The 23572-nt window shown below is 52.6% G+C and overlaps 1 protein-coding gene across 1 annotated transcript in view; it reads left to right on the top strand.

Moving 5' to 3' along the window:
- Positions 1-23572, top strand: part of LOC105861207 (polycystin-1-like protein 2) — an 88750-nt gene that overhangs the window by 48411 nt on the left and 16767 nt on the right. Inside the window, exons 22-34 of the mRNA XM_012746570.2 lie at positions 636-858; positions 1385-1578; positions 5752-5982; positions 6774-6875; positions 7208-7386; positions 8760-8906; positions 11441-11640; positions 12324-12541; positions 13132-13348; positions 15245-15473; positions 16487-16691; positions 18301-18397; positions 22576-22713. Coding sequence (XP_012602024.2) covers positions 636-858; positions 1385-1578; positions 5752-5982; positions 6774-6875; positions 7208-7386; positions 8760-8906; positions 11441-11640; positions 12324-12541; positions 13132-13348; positions 15245-15473; positions 16487-16691; positions 18301-18397; positions 22576-22713 — 2380 coding nt within the window. The remainder of the gene's footprint in view (positions 1-635; positions 859-1384; positions 1579-5751; positions 5983-6773; positions 6876-7207; positions 7387-8759; positions 8907-11440; positions 11641-12323; positions 12542-13131; positions 13349-15244; positions 15474-16486; positions 16692-18300; positions 18398-22575; positions 22714-23572) is intronic.

Below are 23572 nucleotides of genomic sequence, written 5' to 3'. Positions count from 1 at the left end.
GAGTTTGAGACCTGCCTGAGCAAAAGCAAGACCCCTTCTCTACTAAAAATAGAAAGATTAGCCGGGCATGGTGGCGTGTGCCTGTAGTCCCAGCTACTCGGGAGGCTGAGGCAGGAAGATCGCTTGAGCCCAGGACTTGGAGGTTGCTGTGAGCTAGCTGTACTCTAGCAAGGGCAATAGAGTGTTTCAGAGAAGAAAAAAAAAAAAAAGGAATTTGAGGTGGGAGATTATCCTGGATTATCCAGTGGGCCCAAGGGAATCACAGGGTCCTTTTATGAGGGAGGCAGAGAGGGAGCTGGCTATAGAAGAGGAAAGGGTGATCTGATGACAGAGCAAGAGGCTGGGGTGGCGTCAGGAACCGTGAGCTGAGAGACCCAGAGGCCAGGAAGCAAATTCTCCCCAGAGTCCCCTGCAGGGAGGCAGCCCTGAGAAACTCATCGCCTCCTCCAGCACTGACAGATTCGTATTGTTTCAAGCCACCCGGTGTGGTCGTTTGTGATAGAAGCCACGGGAAGCCAATGCAGTAGCAAAGCCCAGTGTGGCCCCCAAGCTGCAGGGCTCTGTACGGCAGCCCGGTGGCCCTGGCCGGCATCGTCTTCTCGGCACAGCCTTGACGTGGTTGTTTCTGGTGGCAGATCCTGCTGCCCCGGCCTTCGGAGGGACACCGCGAGCCGACCGTGCTGCACCTGACCAGGCCGGAGGCTTTGCGGGTGAATGTGACCTCGGGGGAGGCGGCTTTGGGGATCCAGCTGCACTGGGGACCCGGCGTCCCACTCACACTCAGCCTGGGCTACGGCTACCACCCCAACGCCACCAGCTACGACGCCCAGACGCGCCTCCTGCCGGCAGCGGCTCCGGGTAGGCCTCGTGGTCGCGTCTTTGTGACCAGCTTCACCTGACAATCAGAGGCCATAAGGAAAAAAAGAAAACAAAACCAAAAAAACCCTCCCTGGCATGTTCAGTGGCTTATTTCTGTTGGTGTTATTATTATTAGCCAATATTAGGTGAGCACTTACTATATACCCTGAAGAAGCAGCTGTCAAGCACTTCCAGAACTGACTATGTTACAGTCCTCATGACAACCCTCCACTTTCCAGATAAGAACAGAGAGGTTAAGTAACTGGTCTGAGATCACACAGCCAATGAGGAGCAGAATCAGCACTTGAGCCCTTGTCCGTCTGACTTGGCTCTGCACACTGACCTGGAGTGTCCCTTCTTCTGTGCTCCTGGTCTCAGGGGGAGATGGAACTACTAGGACATGGGACTGGGTGGGGGAACCAGCAGAGTCTGCTCCCCTGCCAAGCTGCCTCGGTTCCCCTCTCCCCTGCTGTTAGCCCCCATGTCAGTGAGGCTTCAGGCTGACCCGGAGCCCTGCGTCCTGCAGATGAGCCGCCCACGTGGATCCTGGGCCCGCAGGACCTGCACTTTGGAGAAGGCATCTACTACTTGACGGTGGTCCCCGAGTCCGGCCTGGAGCCAGCCCCCGGCAGGGACCTCACGGTTGGCATCACCACCTTCCTGTCCCACTGTGTGTTCTGGGATGAGGTCCAGGAGACTTGGGACAACGCAGGCTGCCAGGTGAGGAGAGAGGAGTGAAGAAGGGGGCAAGGTGGCTTGGTAGGCCATGTCCAGCTCACGTGGGTCTCCTTCTAGTGCCTCCACGGGGCCTCTGCATATGCTGTTCCCTGTGCCAGGAACACCTGACCCCCCCCAAGAAAACTGAGCTTCAGTCCCTGCCTAGGTCACACGTCCCATCCTAAGCTCCAGAGCACACACCCCTCACCCCCAGCCCTAAACAGCGTCATTTTACATCCACCTATGAGATCATTCAAATGACATCATTCTCCCCTGGAGCACCGGGAGCCCCAGGAGACAGGTTCGCCCCTGGGAACAAATGATCATTGAACCAGTGGACCAGTGACTCAGGAAGCCCTGCTGACGCTGGGTCACAGAGGGAGGCCAGGGTGTCATTTCCAAGGAAATGCGCTCAGAGCTGCGTCTTTGATTCCACGCCAGGTGCCGCCTTCCACACTCCGCTTGCATTAGCTCATCAGGCTCCACAGTGATCTCCAAGGTAGTCGCTATTCCCATCTTACAGGTGGTAAAACAAAGGCTCAGGAAACTCACCTAACTTGCCCCCAAATCCCACTCCTCCTAAGTGGAGCAGCCGGGACTCGAACCCAGGTCTGACTGCAGGTCACGATTTAGCAATAGGTGGCTCTGTCTCCCCAGGGCTTGGCCAGGCCCGCTGAGCCCCCGGGGGAAACTTTGCTTTGTTAATTTAAATAAAATCCCTGTCTCAGCTCAGCCCTGTGCCCCCTGGAGCCCAGGCCAGTGACAGCGTCCCGTGGGCAGATGCTGGCTTTGGGGCCATCAGAGCAGTGTCTGGGGCACAACTCTTTCCTGTCCCCTCTCATGCCTTGGCTTGTGGCGCCCCCTCCCCGAAAACCCTTCTCACCTACCCCTGCCTGGAAAACTCCCGTTCACCCTTTAGCCCCTGGCTCCCGGCCACCTCCTCGAGGAGCCTTCCAGACGCCTCCCCCAGTTGGGTTTCCGCAGCATTCCACCCCCTCTCGAGAAGGGCACTCTGTGTCAGGTTGACATTTACCGCACGTGTGTCTCCATCCACCAGGACTTTCTTTCACTCATTCAGCAAACACCCACCGGGCACCCAGTGGTGGGGACACGATGGTAAGAAAAACCAGGGAGCTTTAGGCTGAGCAGAGGACGCAAACGAGGCAAATGGCACACACATGTCAAATGACAATGGTCACAAGAACCATAGGAAGCCGTGTCCCACCAGAGCCATGGGAGGAGGAGACTGGGATCGAGCTCCTCCTGGTTTGTTTCTGCCGCACGCAGGGAGTTCTCCAAAGCACCAAGGAGAAACTGAGGCACGTGCAGATGTCTGAGAGACAGCGGTTCCCCAGGCTCCTAGCACAGACCTTTGTGCCTTAGGAGCAAGCCCCAGGTGTGACGACGTACTCTGGAGTTCCCAGGCGACATGGGCTGTGCCATCAGACAGATGTAGGCTCAGTCCCACTGCTGGGTGATCTTGGACTAGTCGCCCCACCTCTCTGAGCCTTCCCATCCCAAATCAGAAATAAAGGATGGCTACCACGTAGAGCTGGGGTGGGGCTTGGATGAGATTAGGGTTATAAAGCACTTAGTGTGGCGCCTGGCACATGGTGAGCGCTCCGTAGATTAGGGCGACTGCTCCATTGAACCCTCTGACTATGGGGAAGACGACACAGCGTGCGAATGGAAATCCCAGCAACAGTGCTCGTGGGCTCAGGCTCGGTCCAGCATGGGGACAGATTAGGGGAGGACCACTTAGCTGAACCTAAGTTTTGGGGAAGTTTCCAGCTTTTGAGTACAGCGATGGCTTCTCAGGTGCTTGTTATATTATTAAAAATATGTACCTGCTAATGCGTCCATACATAAATAAGGGACATGCAGAGGTCAGGTGTGCAGGTGTGTCATGGGACAGAAATTATAACTAATCCACTGTTGTATACTTGAGGCTCATAATAGGTGCAGACACACATGTATACATTCAGACGTAGGTTTAGGCTGAGATATAGAAATGTAGCCTTTAGCACTCTGGGAGGCCGAGGCGGGTGGATCGCTCGAGGTCAGGAGTTCGAAACCAGCCTGAGCAAGAGCGAGACCCCCCATCTCTATTATAAATAGAAAGAAAATTAATTGGCCAACTAATATATATAGAAAAAATTAGCCGGGCATGGTGGCGCAGGCCTGTAGTCCCAGCTACTCGGGAGGCTGAGGCAGGAGGACTGTTTGAATCCGTGAGTTTGAGGTTGCTGTGAGCTAGGCAGACGCCACGGCACTCACTCTAGCCTGGGCAACAAAGCAAGACTCTGTCTCAAAAACAAAATATATATATATGTAGCGATCACCACAGAGAGTTTGATGAGGAGCCATACATAAGTAAATGGTCACCAAGTTTGGGTGGAAACCACGACCAAATTCTCTAACTAGCCAAAGAAAGTTCTACCTCTCTGCACTGAGACCTTATCGGGGGTCAAGGCAGAATTATTGCCAGGGGTCTGAGAACCGGTCTCCTCGCATATGCGTTTTCTCAAAGGTACTAAAAGTGCAGCTGCTGCCACAGGGGTCACCAGGTTAATTTGCACTGGTCAAAGGGCCCCTCATGGTGAAGGTGACGGAGGCCGCTGGCCTCAGGGTGTGAGCGCTGAGGTCACCTGCTGGGGCGTCTTCTCTGAACCAGCCCCTCCCCTCCCAGTGGGCCAGGTGTTCCCATAGGCTCGGCAGCTGTGCCAAATGCTGTCCAGGGTTGGGAAACAGTGACAAAAACAAGGAAGCAAACATGGAATGAAGACCCACCTGAAATTCCTAAGAAGCGGCTGGCACCGGGCGCGTGGAGGAGGTGGGAGCCTGTGCCCGGAGGTGCATGACGGGAAACAGACAAAGCTGCCTGCTGGGGCAGGACTGGGCTGCAGGAGGCTCCTCCTCCCCAGGTGCTTGAGCAGAGAACATTCTGGATGCCAGTTCTGTGCCCTCCCTCACTGCCTCCTGGTGGAGCCGGGGAGGCGGAGGCAGGGCTGCGTTGTGCGGTTGAGTTAAAGCTTCTTTTTTTTTTTTTTTTTTTTTTAAGACAGAGTCTCACTTTGTTGCCCAGGCTAGAGTGAGTGCCGTGGCATCAGCCTCGCTCACAGTAACCTCAATCTCCTGGGCTCAAGCGATCCTCCTGCCTCAGCCTCCCGAGTAGCTGGGACTACAGGCATGCGCCACCATGCCCGGCTCATTTTTTGTATATATATTTTTAGTTGGTCAATTAATTTCTTTCTATTTTTGGTAGAGACGGGGTCTCGCTCAGGCTGGTTTCGAACTCCTGACCTTGAGCAATCTGCCCGCCTCAGCCTCCCAAAGTGCTAGGATTACAGGCGTGAGCCACGGCGCCCGGCAGAGTTAAAGCTTCTTTATCCACCAGAAGGCCCCAGAGGGTAATTGAGAGGTGGCCAAGGGGCCTGGGGCGGCAGTGAAGGGTGTGAAGCAGGAGCACAGGTGGCCGCCCCTGCCCCGACCCCTCCTGTGTCCTCCCTGCCCGGCTGTCCCACACCTCGAGGGACCACACGCCCAAGCTCCACCCACACCTTCCTGGTGCTGAATGTCACCTTAGGATTCAAACACTTGTCCCTCCCTTTTCTTCCCCTAGTTTCCCCAATCCTTTTGCTCTTCAGTAGAGGCTGACCAACCGTCCCAGCTTGCCCGGGACGGAGGGAATTCCCATTTGAAAAGCAAGAAAGTCCTGGAAAAACTGAGACGAGTTGGTCACTGTGATGTCCTCTCAGTGCCCAGCCCATCATGGGGCCCCAGGTGGCACAGGGGACTGGAGGGGAACACACTACATTTGTGACAATGGTTGCTTAAGAGGGGGGTGGGGTGAGGGACAAAGGGGACCCCAACTTGACCTGCAATTCTTCTTACCTGAAAAAAGCAAAGCAGACTGGCAAAATGCACACAGCTGCCCTTTGAGAAGGATGAATGCAAAGTTATCTGTTATAAATAATATTCTCTGCATTTGAAAATGAGTTTTTAATTAAAAACTAAAAAGCCCGAGGGGCCATCCTGAAGCTGGTGTTTCCTCAGTGCCCCCCAGCCCCGCCCCGCCCTAGCGTCCACTGCTCAAGGTGAATGTCATCCCCTCCCTGGGGCTGCAGGGAGCCGGGGGCGAGCCCCCCAGCGCTTCCAACCTCTGCGGGGTTGCAGGTGGGGCCGCGGAGCAGCCCCTCCCAGGCGCACTGCCTCTGCGACCACCTCACCTTCTTCGGAAGCACCTTCCTGGTGCTGCCCAATGCCATCGACGTCCGCCAGGCCGCTGAGCTCTTCGCCACCTTCGAGGACAACCCTGTGGTGGTGAGCACCGTGGGCTGCCTCTGCGTGGTCTACGTGCTGGTGGTGATCTGGGCGAGGCGGAAGGACGCCCAGGATCAGGCCAAGGTGAGGTTGTGCGGTCCCGGGGAACGGGAGGGAGGAGCAGGGGGTGTCCCCTTGCAGGGGCTCCGGGGGATGGAGCCCAGGCGGTGAGCTGAGAGGTCAGCTGCTGGCCCAGCCTGGACCCCCGGGGCTGTCTCAGGCAAACTGGCCCCTCAGCCTCTTTATGTACAAAACGGCCTTTCTCATCAAGTTACGCAGAGCGAGACTCTCTCTCAAAAACAAGAAAAAAGAAGAATGCACTTGTGCTTTTTTTATCTTCCCAATATTTTTTACTAAAATCCTGCTTTTGTAAAAACCAGCTCTCTGGCTGGCCGGGTGCAGTGGCTCACACCTATAATCCTAGCACTCTGAGAGGCCAAAGCTGGTGGATAGCTCAAGGTCAAAAGTTCGAAACCAGCCTGAACAACAGCGAGACCCCCGTCTCTACTAAAAATAGAAAGAAATTAATTGGCCAACTAAAAATACATAGAAAAAATGAGCTGGGCATGGTGGCGCGTGCCTGTAGTCCCAGCTACTCGGGAGGCTGAGGCAGGAGAATCCCTTGAGCCCAGGAGTTGGAGGTTGCTGTGAGCTTGGCTGACGCCACGGCACTCACTGTAGCCTGGGCAACAAAGTGAGACTCTGTCTCAAAAAAGAAAATAAAGCAGCTCTCACTTGATGGTGTGAATAAGTAGCACTCATAATGAAGGGGTCTGGCCCTTTTATTGTCACCAACGAATGCCCAGCTCCTTCTCGTGTGGGGTGCAATGGACGAGCCCATGAGCAGGGCTCTTCTAATGCTGTCCTCTGTCCAGGTGAAGGTCACGGTGCTGGAGGACAACGATCCCTTTGCCCAGTACCACTACCTGGTGACAGTCTACACTGGACACCGGCGAGGGGCAGCCACATCCTCGAAGGTACCCGACGGTGCGATTCTCAGTGCCAGCCACGCTGAGGGACACTGGGAATGTCATTATTGGGACGGAGGAACCAGGGACTGCCCTATAGCCCTTGCAAATAAATACATGGGGAGTGTGGAAAGGTCTCTGAAAACCATTTTATGAGTTCGAATGATCTAGAAGATGCGAATGCAGATAGTGTCACCCAAATCTGCATACAACTGGAAAACGAACTTGAGCAGGTCCAGCGTGGGAGGAGAGGGTAAACGGGCTTCGTAGGTTTGTGGCCACTTCCAATGAAGCAAGGCCAGTGAGGCCCGATTACCAAGGGGAGCTGACTCTGATTTCAGGTGACTGTCACCCTGTATGGCCTGGACGGAGAGAGTGAGCCCCACCACTTGTCTGACCCTGACACACCGGTTTTTGAGCGAGGAGGAGTGGACGCCTTCCTACTGTCCACCCTGTTCCCGCTGGGGGAACTGCAGAGCCTCAGGCTGTGGCATGACAACTCAGGGGAGCGGCCATCCTGGTGAGTAGTCTTGGGCAGGCAAACCACCAGGACCTACACAGCACTGGACCCAGGGCTGGGCACTCTACATTTGCCGCCTTCCTGATCCTCACAAGCCTCTGCAAGACACATAGAATGGATCTCCATTTCACGGATGAGGAAACCGAGGGTCAGAGAGGCCCACTGTATTTCGTGGTCTACACAAACTGGGTCAGTACTAGAAGGAGAAAGACTGGAAGTTGCAGCCCTGGGGTCTGGTGCCAGCCTCACTCTTGGCCCTTCTGTGCAACAACCTGTGACTCGCCCAACGTCACACAGTTAGCAGGTTCAGAGCAAGGTCTTCCCTATTCTGTCTGAGGCCAAAACTAGTGACCCAGATGAATGGTGTCCAGTCTGACCACCCATCAGCAGCTGGTAGCTTTAGAAAGACACAGCATTTATGCTGCTGTCTTTAGTTCACCCAAGGGATTAAAGTTAACACATTAAGTGCCTCAGCCATAGGTCAGTTCTTAGCAAGTGGACTCCAAGATGGAACTGAGCAGGCAGGGCGTTTATTGAGGGGCACCTGGGGAGGGAGGGAGGGAGGCAGGGTGGGCAGAGGGAGAGGTCAGGCCGTGATGCAGCCCAATGACAGTCCATCTGACCTCTGGAACTGTCCCTAGTTGGACATAAATGCCCAGGTCCCGATAATAGCAGGCACCTCATCACTGGATGGTGGCCACCTCGGGACAGCATGTGACCTTAACAGAGGTGACCTTTGCATCCTTGATGGGGCTGTGCTCCCTGAGATGAGAAAATGCATGGCAAGGGTATCTTAGCCTCGTCCCCATCAGGTAGCAAACAATAAAGCGTGGCTATTGCTGCCATTACTATTCTTACTGGCTGTACCGCTTCCTGACATCCCAGGACAGGCGAGACGATTTCCATTCTTCCCCGGGCCTCCGAGACCCAAATCAGGTCAGATGATGCCCTTGCAGTCCTGAGCCCCAGATCGATGGTGGACTCGCTCTCCGGTTAGACACACGCGCGAGGACCATGTTTTGTGCACTCCAGTATCCAACTTGGCTTTGCTCAATCGTGCCTGGACGCTGGCCCTGGGCTTGGTGCCATGTGGAGGGGTTAATAGTTTCAAAGACGCCCTCTTGCATCGTATTTGCGACATTGTGGCAGCTTCCCAGAGATAGCTCTCTATACTAGCTGCACTTCCTGCCTGGGGCCAATTTTGATCCAGGCACCAAGAACAATCAAGGAAAAATACAGTATTTTTCCAGGAGCTCTTGTTCTTGGGTTTTGCAAAGGGGTTGCCTTTATGGTGTACAAGGAAGTCTCATCCCCCTGCCACCCCCACCCCATCACACACACCTTATCCTCAAATCTGTGGGTCCCTTTTCCAGGTATGTGAGCCGGGTACTGGTCCATGACCTGGCAATGGACCAGAAGTGGTATTTCCTCTGCAATTCGTGGCTGTCCATTGATGTTGGAGACTGTGTCCTCGACAAAGTATTTCCAGTGGCCACAGAGCAGGACAGGAAACAATTCAGGTACTTTAAAAAAAAAAAAAAAGCAAATTTTCATTACTTTGTTCTTTCATCTCAAGGGAAGTTGCATCGTAATCCAAATAAAAGTACACTTCAGGCCAGGCGAGGTGGCTCCGGTGGGAGGCCGAGGCAGGTGGATTGCTCGAGGTCAGGAGTTCGAAACCAGCCTGAACAGGAGCGAGAACCCATCTCTACTATAAATAGAAAGAAATTAATTGGCCAACTAATATATATAGAAAAAATTAGCCGGGCATGGTGGCGCATGCCTGTAATCCCAGCTACTGGGGAGGCTGAGGCAGGAGGATTGCTTGAGCCCAGGAGTTGGGGTTGCTGTGAGCTAGGCTGACGCCACGGCACTCACTCTCGCCTGGGCAACAGAGTGAGACTCTGTCTCAAAAAAAAAAAAAAAAAAAAAAATAAGTACATTTCAGCTAGCGGGCCTGGGTGGGTTTGAGTGTGTGACAGTAATGATCAATCAGTTTCTCCTATTGGGGATGAGGGCCTGGAGGGGCGTGGGTCCCCCAAAACAAAATTGTCTTCCATGTGGTGAGAACAGTAGGCACATTATCCTCATTTCCTTACGGATTTTGCTGAACAAAATATTTCATATTAGTGAACAGACTGATCTGCATGGTGATTCAATATCTGGCCATTTGGGGCTCCTTTTTGGTGGTGTTTTACCCTAGATGGACCTTTCAGCATGTGCTTCCCTTGCTTACTCACTTCCCCTTCCATCCCCTCTGCTGCCGTGTTCCCGCTTTCCACATTGGTCTCCAAACACGCATTAGCGGGTACAAGTGTGCACTCACAGTCAGCACCACAGACAGCTGTTCATTCTGTACCATTTTAAGTGGCATATTACTCCAAAAGTGTTGCCTTTTCCTTTAGGAATATATCACGAGCATCCTTTGGGGACAATATGTTTGGGTCAAACTGTTACTGGGAAGCAACGGGTTTGCTTCCTGACACACAGAGAAGCCAACACCATGGCACTGGCTTTTGAGAAAAGAAAATCTTTGCTGTGAGTTGAATGCGGAGGAGACAGGAGGCAATGCCCAAATGTCTCCCTGAGCTGGGGCAGGTTTTATAGGGAGAGGGTAATGGGGAATAATTTTATTGGATCTTGCAATGAGGCGATACAGGAGATGTGATCTGATTGGCTCATGCCAAGAGGTGATGCAGGAAGGTATGATCTGATTGGCTCATGCCAAGAGGTGATGCAGGAAGGTATGATCTGATTGGCTCATGCCAAGAGGTGATGCAGGAAGGTATGATCTGATTGGCTCATGCCAAGAGGTGATGCTGATGCTGGTGTCTTCATTTGGTCCCTGTTCCCTGATGCGAGCACTTTGGTTCTGGTTGTAGCTGACTCTCTAGTTCCTGCTGGCCCCGGGGTAACACATTGGGCACACTTGGTTCATCTGGGCACACTCAGATTATGTGACCTGCAACTGAAGTGCTCATGGCAACTGAAAAACAACTCACCATTTTATTATGCCAAAGTTAACTAGATTGGGCTGGTTCTATGGTTACAGAATGGTTTCCTTATTGCTTCCATAGATTGGACATTCCATGACAAATTGACCCATTCTCATATTGCTGGGCATTTTGAGAGGCGCTGGCCCTGGGCTTGGTGCCATGTGGAGGGGTTAATAGTTTCAAAGGCGCCCTCTTGCAGGGTATTTGTGACAACATGGCAGCTTCCCAGAGATAGCTCTCTATGCTAGCTGCACTTCCTGCCTGAAGTCTTGCTCTGTCGCCTGGGCTAGAGTGCTGTGGTGTCAGCCTAGCTCACAGCAACCTCAAACTCTCGGGCTCAAGCAATCTTCCTGCCTCAGCCTCCCAAATAGTATAAACTACAGGTGCTACACCACCATGCCTGGCTAATTTTTTCTATATATATATTTTTAGTTGGTCAATTAGTTTCTTTCTATTTTTAGTAGAGACGGAGTCTTGCTCTTGCTCAGGCTGGTTTCGAACTCCTGACCTTGAGCAACCCACCCGCCTCAGCCTCCCAGAGTGCTAGGATTACAGGCGTGAGCCACCGTGCCAGGCCTAAGCCTGGGATTTTTAACCACTATACTCTAATGCTCTAATTATAACAAAACCAATTATATTAAGAATTATTCTATTAAAATTACAGCAAAAATAATAATGCTAATATTGATTGGACGATCACCAATATGCCAGCCACTGTCGCAAATGCTTTACAACAATTGTCTGTTTGATCCTTGTAACAATCCCGTGAGATGGATTCTGTTATTATCCCCATTTTACAGGCAAGTAATTGGAGGTGCAAAGAGGAAAGTAACTTGCCTGAGGCCGCGCAGCTGGTAAAAGGGGAGTCTAGGGCTCCAATCCAGCTCTTTCTGGAGTCTCCACCCTGCACTCTAAGTGACACTGCTGTCATGTGTATTTCTTCTGTGACAAATCTTAGAAACAAATCCCTCCTTTTCATCCCAGGACTGCTCCAAAGAGACCGGCCTCTCCCCATTCCGGTCTCCCTAAATGCCTGTCCCTCTCTCTGCCTGCCGCAGCCACCTGTTTTTCATGAAGACGTCCGCGGGCTTCCGGGAGGGACACATCTGGTACTCGGTCTTCAGCAGCTCGGCCCGGAGCAACTTCACCCGCGTGCAGAGGGCGTCCTGCTGCCTGTCGCTGCTGCTCTGCACCATGCTCACCAGCATCATGTTCTGGGGCGTCCCCCAGCACCCGGCTGAGCAAAAGATGGACTTGGGTAATACCCAGCGTCGTGGCTCGCAGGGCCAGTGGCTGGTGGACGTGAGCCTTCGCCACGCCAGCAATGGCAGGGTGACTCCAGTCCCCGAACCACTCTCAGCTTCCATGATTCACACGGAGGACTCACAGAACTCAGAAAAGCCACTGCGATCACAGTTAGAGTTTACGGCAGCAGCAGAACGCAGGTTAAAATTAGTAAAGGGAAGAGACGCAGGGAACGGGGCTAGGAGAGACCAGGCGTGAGCTTCCAGCGGTCCTTCCCAGGGGGGTTGTGGATAGCACTAACTTCTCCCAACGCTGATGTGTGACAATGCACATTCATCGCTGCCAGCCAGGGGAGCTCCCCCAGCCTTGGTGTCCACAGTCTTCACTGGGGCTTGGTCACATAGACGTGGTTGATCACCCACAGGGCTGACCTTAGCCCCCACCCTGCAGGGGTCGAGCTGACGCCAGGTGGCCCAGGCCCTACCATAAATCACACCCTTAGCACAGACTGTCCGGCCTGGCCCAAGGCCCCGGTAAACAGAGACACCCTTGCCAGGCAGGACACCTGAGGGCTTGCAGGTGACCTCCCAGGCGCTAGGCAAGGCGAACACTGCACAGCCACCTCTGGAAGGGACAGAGGGGACTGGGCCTGGGGGATGGCCTCTCCCCTTTGACCCCTTCCCTCCCTGTCCCCAGGTAAAGTTGAATTCACGTGGCAGGAGGTGATGATTGGCCTAGAGAGCTCCATCCTCATGTTCCCCATCAACCTCCTCATCGTTCAGATCTTCCGAAACGCCCGGCCTCGGGCCGTGAAGGAGCGGGACTCTGGGAAAGGGGACAGGGGGTCCCCCAGCGTGACCCCCTCACCGCAGCCCATAGAGGATGGCCTCCTGACACCTGAAGCGGTGACCAAGGCATGACTTCAACCACAGCTAGCCTTGGGAGCGTGCTGCAGCAGAGGCGGGGGATTGGGTGGGGCTTGGGGGCTGGCAGCCCTGTGTGGTCCGACAGCGTCAGTTGTCAACATGCATCAACTGGATATATATATACAAACGCACGTACATGCACATGCATACACACATGTACACATACATAGAGACACACAGACACACACATGTATACATGTACCAAGGCACATATATACAGACACATAGACACAGAAATACACATGCACACATGTACCCATACATGCACGTGCATGCATATCCACTCACACACACACACATACTTAAGAGTACCTACTATGTGCAAAATATTCCAGCCCATAGAAGAGACTGCTTACTCTGCATTCATGCACTTGATGAGCTCTTATTAAGCACCTACTATGTGCCACAGGAATATAGCCCAGAATGAGTTCAGACCCCAGAAGAGGGATGTTGGAGGTGACGGAGGGAAGCTCAGGGAAGGCAATCTCAGGGCTCGGTGGGCAGTGCGGGCTCCCGTGCAGACTGCACTGCACCCCTGACCTGCGGCTCACACCCCTTACCCCCTGGCTGCCTCGCAGGACGTATGGAGACTTGTCAACTCCCTGTTCAAAGCCCTGAAGGTGCCGCCCCCTGCCTCGGGCTGGGACCCGGTGGACCTGATGGACATCAACTACCTCCTGGCCTTGGTGGAAGACATTGTTTGTCCACAGAGCACAGCAGGGCAGGTGTTCTGGGAGGGGCCCATGGACAGAGAGGACCCTGTGACATTCACCGTTGGGGCCTTCCGAGCGAACGGTGAGTCCCGGACATTTGTGTGCATTTTGCACAGAGAAGTGGCACTTTGGGGCCAGGTGGAGACCGGGCGAGCGGCCGTGTCTATCACTAGGGGGCCAAGAAGCCAGACCCGAGTGTCCCTCACCAGCCCCTGCTGGGACCACTGGCCGCCACCGCCTCCTCTGTGCCACAGCTGTCTTCCACTAACGGCCTGCACACATGCTGGTCCTTGAGTCTAGAATGTTCTTTCTCCTCGCTTCACCTGGCCAGGTCCTACTCAATCATTAGTCTTGGCTTAAAGTGTCCCTTCCCCAGGGGAGCAGCCTGAACCTCCCAGCCTACAGCAGGGGCCCTGGTCACACACTGTCTAGCATCTGAGCTCCTCCTTGCATCCTACCTGCTTGTGGCCAAAGGATGAATCACGCGGAGAGTTGTTCGAAGCCTACACCTCCCTTCCTGGAGCGTGGGCTCCGTGGGATGGGAACCGTCCATCCCTCTCAGAAGAACCTCCGAGGGAAAAAAAGAAAAGTTATTCCTTTCTCTATTTTCTCCTAATGAAGGCAAGACGTCAAGGGGGAAGTCCCAGATTGGTGCTATTGTGTCGTTAACACTCTCTTAACACTCCTTAATCTCTCTGTTTGGCAGAGACAGCAGGTCTCAAATTCAGAGCCTTATGCAACAATATCCAGTAGAATACAGTAACACTGTTTCATTTTTATCAAGTTCTGGTCTGAACTAGTGTCCTGACTCCCCTCTTGCCCCTTCCTGGGCCCATTTAGAAAATTCCCACTGGGGGCAGCACCATCCCATAGAACTGTTCCATAGAAATGTTCCATGGCCTCTTGGCCAGTGGTGTAGGTTTAGAACGCTACCATTTTTAACACGCAAGGCTGGTCACTGTCTAAGCCTTGCTTAGAGCACCGAGGTCTACAGAATGGGCAATCCTTTATTGCCCAATTGTCCAATTCAAATGGGAATTTGTTAACTCTTGGTCCCACCCTGATAGAGTGAATTAAATTTCCTGGGGTGAGGCCAGGTCTCTGCATTTTAAACTGGTCACTTTGGTGATTTTTATGGACAATGAATTTTGAGGGTAGCTGCCATCAAGATGAAGTCCCAGCCCTTCCTGCAGCACTCAAGCCTGTGCTGGCCCCGGGGTCTTGTCTCTTTCGCTCCACTCCACCTGACCCCTGTGCTCTAGCCGCTCTGAAGGATTTGCACAGACACCCAGCACGGGCTGCCTGTGAAGGTCGTCCCTGCAGGTCTCTGCCTGCACTTGGCCTGAGTCTGGGGGCGTTGGCATTCACAGCTGCACATGGTGGCATGTGCTGTGGACCTTCAGAACAAGAGCTCTGGACCTGGCCAGGTCCTTGGGATCTTCCAGTTGCAGTAGCCACTGTGCAACTTCAGACAAGTTGCTCAACCTCTCTGAGACTTCGTTTCTTCCCCTATAAAATAGGGGTATCGATCCACCTGGCTTCTTGGCTTATTGTGAGGACTGAGTCAGATCATGAGATATGTAGAGGCCGGGTATGGTGGCTCACACCTGTAATCCTAGCACTCTGGGAGGCTGAGGCGGGAGGATTGCTTGAGGTCAGGAGTTCGAGATCAGTCTGAGCAAGACTGAGACCCCATCTCTACTATAAAAATAGAAAGAAATTAATCGGCCAACTGAAAAATATATTTAGGGTATAGGATTCTCCTCTCCAGGTGTGAGCACATTTCGAGCATGTTCCTGATAAAAATCTAAAAGAGAAACATTCATATCCTAACTGGCCATGTGACCCTAGAACTTACCTTGGCACGTATGTAGTGTTTGGTGTCCGAAAGCTGCTACTATTCCTGTTGTTGTTTTTAGTGCAGCTGGTTTGCTCTGCAATTCAGCACAAGCTGATTATTTTCTCCCTTGTCCCCCAGAGAAAATGCAGTGCCCCGAGCCCAACGTGACCCCCAGTGGCCTTTGGAAGGACAGCGTCTACAGGCAGTGCCTCTATCTTCAGCTGGAGCGCATGGAGCAAGAGCTGCGGCTGGTGGGACCCCGAGGGTTCCCGCAGCACCACAGCCACGCCCGGGCCCTCAGGCAGCTGCAGGCCCTGAAGGGCTGCCTCGGGGGACAGCTGGGCACCCTGGCCCCAGTGCACACCAGGTAATCCTCTGCCCTGGGTGCTGAGTGGGCACCTGCCCTCCCCAGCCTGGGGCCCGCCAGAAAACCCATCCTGAGCAACCTTGGAAGGACGTCCACCCAGACCTCCCCCATCCTGCAGAAATGGTGCAGGATTCCTGCAAACGTTCAGGGAGACCAGGTGTGAACAGGGGTATTTTCTGGAAGGCACCGGTAGCCCTTCGTTCAGCATGTCACAGTTCATAACCATGTTCGTGTGGGCTGTGTCCTGGCTGGGACCACTGGGACCACTCCCCCTCAGTTTCCTCATCTGCAAAATGGGAATAATAGTGCCTATCTCCTGATTCAAACTTCAACTATAATTTTTTTCAATAACCAGCTAAATTTGAAGACAGTCAGGTTATGAGATGACATTAAGGGATTATTGTTAATTTTAGGTGACAACAGGATTGTAATTTAATAAGAAAATGACCATTTTTGTGATGAAGTAATTAGGAATGATTTTGTATTATGTCTGGAATTTATTTTTTAAGTATTTCAGTCCCTCTCCCTAGGGAAAAAAAAAAACAGATATTGAGGGCAGGTGAAATAAGTGTGAAAGTATGACAAGGTGATGACGGCTATTGAAACTGGTTGTCGAACGCCTGGGAGTTTGTTGTGCTTACTAATTTTTGTATGATGAGAAATTTTGATAGTAAAAACCTTGTAAAAATGGCACAGTGCCAGCCTTCTAGGCTTGCCATGAGCAATAACACAGCCAATCTGTGTAAAGCAGCTAGCACCGAGCCAATCTGTACAATGCAGCTAGCACAGGGACAGGCCCCTAGCAAGCACGGAACAAATATGACTGCTTTTGCAGTCAGTAGATTATAGAATTGTCCTTCGAGGTAGGTCCAGGTTCCAGAGGAGAAAACAGAGGGTCTGAGAGGCCCAGGAGATTGGCCAAGATCAAGGCGCTGGTTGGGGCAGAGTGGGATCTGACCTCAAGCCTGCTGGGACCACGCTGACTACGTCTGTCCGTCCACCTTCCTTTGCAGTGTCCCGCGGGTGAGCAGGCCCCCTGGCGGCCTGCCCTGGTGGTGCGTCCTGGTGGGCTGGCTCCTGGTGGCGGCCACCAGTGGCGTGGCGGCCTTCTTCACCATGCTCTATGGCCTGCACTACGGGCGGGCCAGCTCCCGCAGGTGGCTCCTCTCCATGGCCGTCTCCTTCGTGGAGAGCGTGTTCGTCACCCAGCCCCTAAAGGTCAGAACCCCACCCCATGTGGCTGCCCTTCCCTTCCCACTAACAGTCTCGTCCTTGGCCTTTGGCCATTCATTCACTTATTCATTCAACAAACGTACTGAAGCGCCACCTCTGTGTAGCCCCTGTGGCCAGGAAGTAGAGTGAAGCCAGTTGCTCTAATAACCCAAGCTTAATGTTTTACTGGGATGCTGGCATTTCACGGTCACCATGACCCTTAGGATTCTCACCTCCATTTTATAGGTGAGAAAACTTGAGGTTAAAAAGTTACGGTCGAGGCCGGGCGCGGTGGCTCACGCCTGTAATCCTAGCACTCTGGGAGGCCGAGGCGGGCGGATTGCTCGAGGTCAGGAGTTCAAAACCAGCCTGAGCAAGATCCCGTCTCTACTAAAAATAGAAAGAAATTAATTGGACAATTAAAAATATATATACAAAAAAATTAGCTGGGCATGGTGGCACATGCCTGTAGTCCCAGCTACTTGGGAGGCTGAGACAGGAGGATCACCTGAGCCCAGGAGTTTGAGGTTGCTGTGAGCTAGGCTGACGCCATGGCACTCACTCTAGCCTAGGCAACAAAGTGAGACTCTGTCTCAAAAAAAAAAAAAAAAAAAAAAAAAAAGTTACGGTCGGCCAGGGGCAGTGGCTGACACCTGTAATCTTAGCACTCTGGGAGGCCGAGGCGGGCGGATTGCTCGAGGTCAGGAGTTCGAAACCATCCTGACTGAGCAAGAGCGAGACCCCGTCTCTACTATAAATAGAAAGAAATTAATTGGCCAACTAAAAATATATAGAAAAAATTAGCTGGACATGGTGGCGCATGCCTGTAGTCCCAGCCACTCGGGAGGCTGAGGCAGGAGGATCGCTTGAGCCCAGGAGTTTGAGGTTGCTGTGAGCTAGGCTGACACCACGGCACTCACTCTAGCCTGGGCAACAGAGCGAGATTCTGTCTCAAAAAAAAAAAAAAAAGTTACGGTCATGCCAGGCCTGGTGGCTCATGCCTGTAATCCTAGCACTTTGGGAGGCTGACGCAGGAGGATCACTTGAGCCTAGGAGTTCCAGGCTGCAGTGAGCTAGGATGACACCACTGCATTCTAGCCCCAGTGACAGAGCAAGACTCTGTCAATCAATCAGTCAATAAATCTTGATGCTTATGAGATGTCACCAAATCCCCTTGGTCCCCCATTTTACCCTGAATAGCCTTTATCATGAGACCCCAAAAACTTCTGATACCTCCCGCCAACACCAGGCTGGGAGAATATTAAGAACAGGGGCGTAGGCTGAGTCTTTCCCTCCCCCTGCCAAACCACCGGATCTGCCAGTGCTTTCTAACAATTACTAATACAGAAGCAGAACAAAACCAGGGGACGGGCAGGAGCCCAAGGCAGGGGTAGGGGTAGGAGTGGGGCTGGGGGTGGGGATGCTCCCGGCTGAGAGAGGGGGGACCTCGGTCAGGTGAGCAGCAGATGGAGGGGCTCTGGGACGTCAAGGACTCACTGGCCCCTCTGTCTGGGCAGTGGCCCAGCAGCACGCAAGGGGCTTGGTGCTCACTGCCTTCGGAGCAGGCGGTGACAGTCACCAGCGTGGGCGTGGGGTCCCTCTGGGTCTTTTTCAGGTGCTGGGATTCGCTGCTTTCTTTGCACTGGTCTTCAAGAAAGTGGACGATGAGGAGGAGACTGCGGCCCCCCTGCCAGGATGTCTGTCCGGCCCAGGTACTGTGCCCCACCTGGCGGGCAGGGACAGGGCCTGGCCAGCTGGCAGCCCTGAAGAAGAGTCCAGACTGGGGGGTGGGGGTTCTGGGCCTGAGGCTGGATCCCCAGACCTGCACTCCACATCAGCCTGTCACCCCAAACAGCCAGAAAAAGGGACTTTGGGCCGGGCGCGATGGCTCACGCCTGTAATCCTAGCACTCTGGGAGGCCGAGGCGGACGGATTGCTCCAGGTCAGGAGTTCGAAACCAGCCTGAGCAAGAGCGAGACCCCGTCTCTACTATAAATAGAAAGAAATTAATTGGCCAACTAATATATATAGAAAAAATTAGCCGGGCAAGGTGGCGCATGCCTGTAGTCCCAGCTACTCAGGAGGCTGAGGTAGCAGGATCGCTTGAGCCCAGGAGTTAGAGGTTGCTGTGGGCTAGGCTGATGCCACGGCACTCACTCCAGCCTGGGCAACAAAATAAGACCCTATCTCACACACACACACACAAAAAAAATACATGTCCACACAAACGCCTGTATGTAAATGTTCATAGCAGCATTGGTCACAATGGACAAAACTAAAACCATCCAGAAACGTCTGTCCACTGGTGAATGGATAAATGGAATGTAGTCCATCCCCCCCCCCCCCCCACGATACACCTCAGCAATACGTAGGAACTGACCACAAAGACACGCAAGGGCAACAAAGTGAGACTCTGTCTCAAAAATAAATAAATAAAATAAATAAAAAATAAAGAAAAAGGGACTTTGTCATTGTCTCCCAGCAGCCTTGTCCCTTCCGTCCCCAGCGTTTCTCCCTGACACCCATGCATGACCCTTCAGCCAGAAGTACCATTGAGCCGAGCTGTTCACATGGGTTGTCCTGTCTTCTCCATGGAATTCCAAGCAAGCGGCTCTCTCCTCCGGGACTCAGGGCCCTGGGCTTTAGAATAAAAACCAAAAAAAGAATCAGGTTGCAAGTGAGCTGCAAAAAGTGGCTGTAAATAAGACTTTCAGGTCAAAGGTCTGCAAACTACAGCCAGTGGGCCAAATCTCACCTGCTGCCTGTTTTTGTAAATAAAGTTTTATTGGAGCACAGTCGTGCTGTCAGCTCCAGCCAGTACCCTTCTTCCCAACCTGACTTCTCATTTTCCAACCCAAATTCCCAAGGGTGCCGATGATAAGAGAATTATAAAAACAAACAAGCCAACAAAACAGAATCAGTAGTCTGATAATCGAAGATGCACAGGTCTTGACTTTCAGGGAAAATAAAACAGGAAGAAACGAGACAAAGCCCATGCACATACGTGGCTATGCAGTGGGGTTACCTCTCCTGGGCCTGTATTCTTCCATGCTAGGACAGCGTTTTGGATTTGCAGACCCAAGAGGTCCATTAACATCTTCTCAAGACAAAAGAGTAATGTTTCTCTAAAGAGATGCCAGCCTCCTGACCAATTAAATATTCATTCAGTCTTTCCTTTGGCAATTCTTCAGGGCTGGGTGCCAGGCAGTGTGATGGCTTGGGAATGTAATTTACATAAAACTCACCCCACTGTAAGTGCACAATTTGCTGATTTTAGTAAATTTATAGGTTATGTGACGATCACCACAATTCAGATTTAGAATAGCTTCATCATCCCAAAAGGTTGGCTCTTACCTATTTGAAGTCAATCCCTGTTCACACCCCCAGCCTCGGGCAACACAGCACAGACTGGATGGAACAGGTCACTGCCCTTGGGATGAACAGCCCATTTGGGGAAATGACATTAAGCAAGGAAACCCACAAGTAGACAGAAAAGCATGAATTGTGATGAGCGTGGTTGGGGAACAACAAGAGAGTGCAGGCCCCTGCAGAGGCGGAACCTAAGCTGTCTCCTGAAGGAGTGGGAAGGGAAGGAGGCATGTGCAAAGGCCCTGGGGTGGGAATTTGTCATTTGACAACAATTACTGACAGTGTGGCTGGAGCATGGTGAATTGGAGAGGGGGAGAATGGTTCAAGGTGAAGGTGAAGAGGTGGGTGGGAAACAGACCACTCAGGGCAGTGAAAGAGAGGGGACAATGCTGGGATTTTAGAGGGCTTTAAGTAGGAGAGTGGTGTGATCTGTTTTTGTTTTTTTTTTTCTTTATTTTTCTTCTTTTTTTTTTACTTTTACTTCTCACACTGGATGTTTTGTGATTTTAGAGAGGTTACTGTGGCTGATGTTGGAGACCAGAGGTTCTGGGTCAAAAGTGGCAATGAAGAGGCCAGTAGGGAAGTGATTGCAATGGTCCAGGCAGGAGGTGACAAATGCTAGTGTGGACAGGGTTGCGTAGACAGAAGGGCATGGATCCCAAAGAGGGTTGGGTCAACACACGTGTCCAAATGGATAAGGAGAAAAACAGTGGCAATACCGGTGCTGGCAGAGACGTGGAGAAACTGGAGTATTCATATATTATTGGTGGCAGGAATGTAAATGGTACAGCCACTCTGAAAAATTGTTGGGTAGTTCCTAGTTCCTTTCAAAATAACAAATGGACTCACCCTAAGACTCAGACATTGCACTGTTGAGCATTTATCCCAGAGAAATAAAAACTTATCTTTGGCCGGATGCCGTGGCTCATGCCTCTAATCCTAGCAACTCTGGGAGGCTGAGGTGGGTGGATCACTCGAGGTCAGGAGTTCAAAACCAGCCTGAGCAAGAGCAAGACCCCGTCTCTACTATAAATAGAAAGAAATTAATTGGCCAACTAATATATACAGAAAAAATTAGCCGGGCATGGTGGCACATGCCTGTAGTCCCAGCTACTCGGGAGGCTGAGGCAGGAGGATCACTTGAGCCCAGGAGTTTGAGGTAGCTGTGGGCTAGGCTGATGCCACGGCACTCCAGCCTGGGCAACAGAGCAAGACTCTGTCTCAAAAACAAAACAAACAAACAAAAAACCAATTTTCATGCAAGAATTTGTACACGAATGTTCATAGCAGCTTCCTTTGCAATAGCCAAAAGATATTTGGCAATTCCTAGTTATGTACCAACAAAAATGAAAAATACATGTCCAGGCCGGGCGCAGTGGCTCATGCCTGTCATCCTAGCACTCTGGGAGGCCGAGGTGGGTGGATCACTCGAGGTCAGGAGTTCAAAACCAACCTGAGCAAGAGCGAGACCCCATCTCTACTAAAAATAGAAAGAAATTAATTGGCCAACTAATATATATAGAAAAAATTAGCCGAGCATGGTGGCGCGTGCCTGTAGTCCCAGCTACTCGGGAGGCTGAGGCAGGAGGATTGCTTGAGCCCAGGAGTTTGAGGTTGCTGTGAGCTAGGCTGACGCCACGGCACTCACTCTAGCCTGGGCAACAAAGTAAGACCCTATCTCACAAAAAAAAAAAAAAATACATGTCCACACAAACGCCTGTATGTAAATGTTCATAGCAGCATTGGTCACAATGGACAAAACTAAAACCATCCAGAAACGTCTGTCCACTGGTGAATGGATAAACGGAATGTAGTCCATCCCCCCCCCACGATACTCCTCAGCAATACGTAGGAACTGACCACAAAGACACGCAACGACGTGGACAAACTCCAAAGCACTGTGCTGAGAGGAGCCAGACACGAGACACTGCCCACTGCGAGATCCCACTTGCTGCAAATCTACGAGGTGCAGGGGCAGAGGCAGCTGTGCGGGCTGGGGTGGGGTGGGCGGGGAGTGGTCACTGGCTTCACCAGGGCACGGGGGAACCCTCTGGGCTGATGAAAACCTCCTAAGACTGAACGGTGGTGACACCACTTTACTAAAATCATTGCACTGGAGACTGCCAATGGATGAGTTTTATGAAAATGATAACTCGATAAAATGGATAGGAAAGGAAGATAGTTGGAAATAAATATGACAGGACTCTGAGACATTTGTCACCCTCGTCCTTGAATCCGTCAAAGTTTTGGAAGTGTCAGGGAGGACATGAGGGGGCTCAGTGAGATTCGGGGGAGGGGAGGGCGCTTGTGGCTGGGTATGGGAGAACCACGGTGGGGACAGGGCACGGGACTCTGCGCCTGGGATGGCAGGGCAGGGGTGCGGAGGGTAGGGCTGGGAACTGACCCTCAGGCAAGGGGAAGGTGGAGCCCGCTGCACCTGGGGACAGAGGGGTCTTCTGGTGGCGGAGCCTGGTTCCCCCGCGCCCCTGGGGGGACTGCCCTGGTGTCCTCGCTTCCACAGACCCCTACGCCGTGTTCCGCGCACGAAGAAACAGCAGCAGGGACGTCTACCGGCCCCCGCTGCCCGCCGCCATGGAGAAGATGAAAACCACCCGCCTCAAGGAGCAGAAGGCGTTTGCCCTGGTCAGAGAGATCCTGGGTATGTCGCCTTCCCGCCCACTGTGCTCAGCACAGCTGGGGACAGATGCTCACTGCGCGATCTTCCACAAGTCCCCACACCACTCTGGGCCTCAGTTTCCCTAGATGTCAACACACCCCAGTATCTCCCCTACACGTGAAATCTTTCAGTGGCCCCTCCTGGCCCTTAGGACAAATGCCACCATGGCTCTAGTAGTTCCAGCCACCCCGGCCCGCTCCTGACCCCAGGCCTCTGCCCAGGATGTGCTCACCCCTCTCCCGACCTCCCCTTCTGGCTAATTCCTCTGATTTTTTAAATCTCAGCCCAAACATGGTGTCTTCAGAGAGGCTTCCCCTGGCCCTCTGCCCAGAAACGTGCGTCTGAGTCTGGGTCTCCCAGGAGCAGATCTGGGTGCAGGCAGCTGATTTGGGGGGTGACACTGGGATGCGTTGCGGGGAAGGGAACCAATACAAGGTGACAGGTGGGTGCTAGGTGGGCAACAGTGACTGAAAGAGAGCGTGTAGTGCACACCCCCAAGATGTCCTGCTCCTTGGCGTCCATGCAAGGCCTCAGCGGGAGGGGGTGGGGGGCGGTCCTTGGAATGCAGATTCCCAGGCCCCAGGCCCAGAGGTTCTGGTTCAGTAGCAACCTGCATCCCCCATGTGATTTGTGATGTCCAGCTCCCTGCTCTAAATCTTTGCACCTGCCAGTCCCTTATGTCACACTCACCTGTCTCTAGCAGGAAGGTGAGCATCACAGGGACAGGAAACATGTCTGTTTCATGACTGTATCCTCAGCAATGCAACATGGCAAATGCCCCTTTTTTTTTTTTTTTTTAATTCTACTTAAGAAACTGACATGGCCCACGAGCTGTGCGGGC

Source organism: Microcebus murinus, chromosome 20 (assembly GCF_040939455.1).
Source record: "Microcebus murinus isolate Inina chromosome 20, M.murinus_Inina_mat1.0, whole genome shotgun sequence".
NCBI classification, from domain to species: Eukaryota; Metazoa; Chordata; class Mammalia; order Primates; family Cheirogaleidae; genus Microcebus; species Microcebus murinus.
The sequence above is the reverse complement of the archived record's forward strand: the minus strand, read 5'-3'. Positions and strand labels throughout refer to the sequence as shown.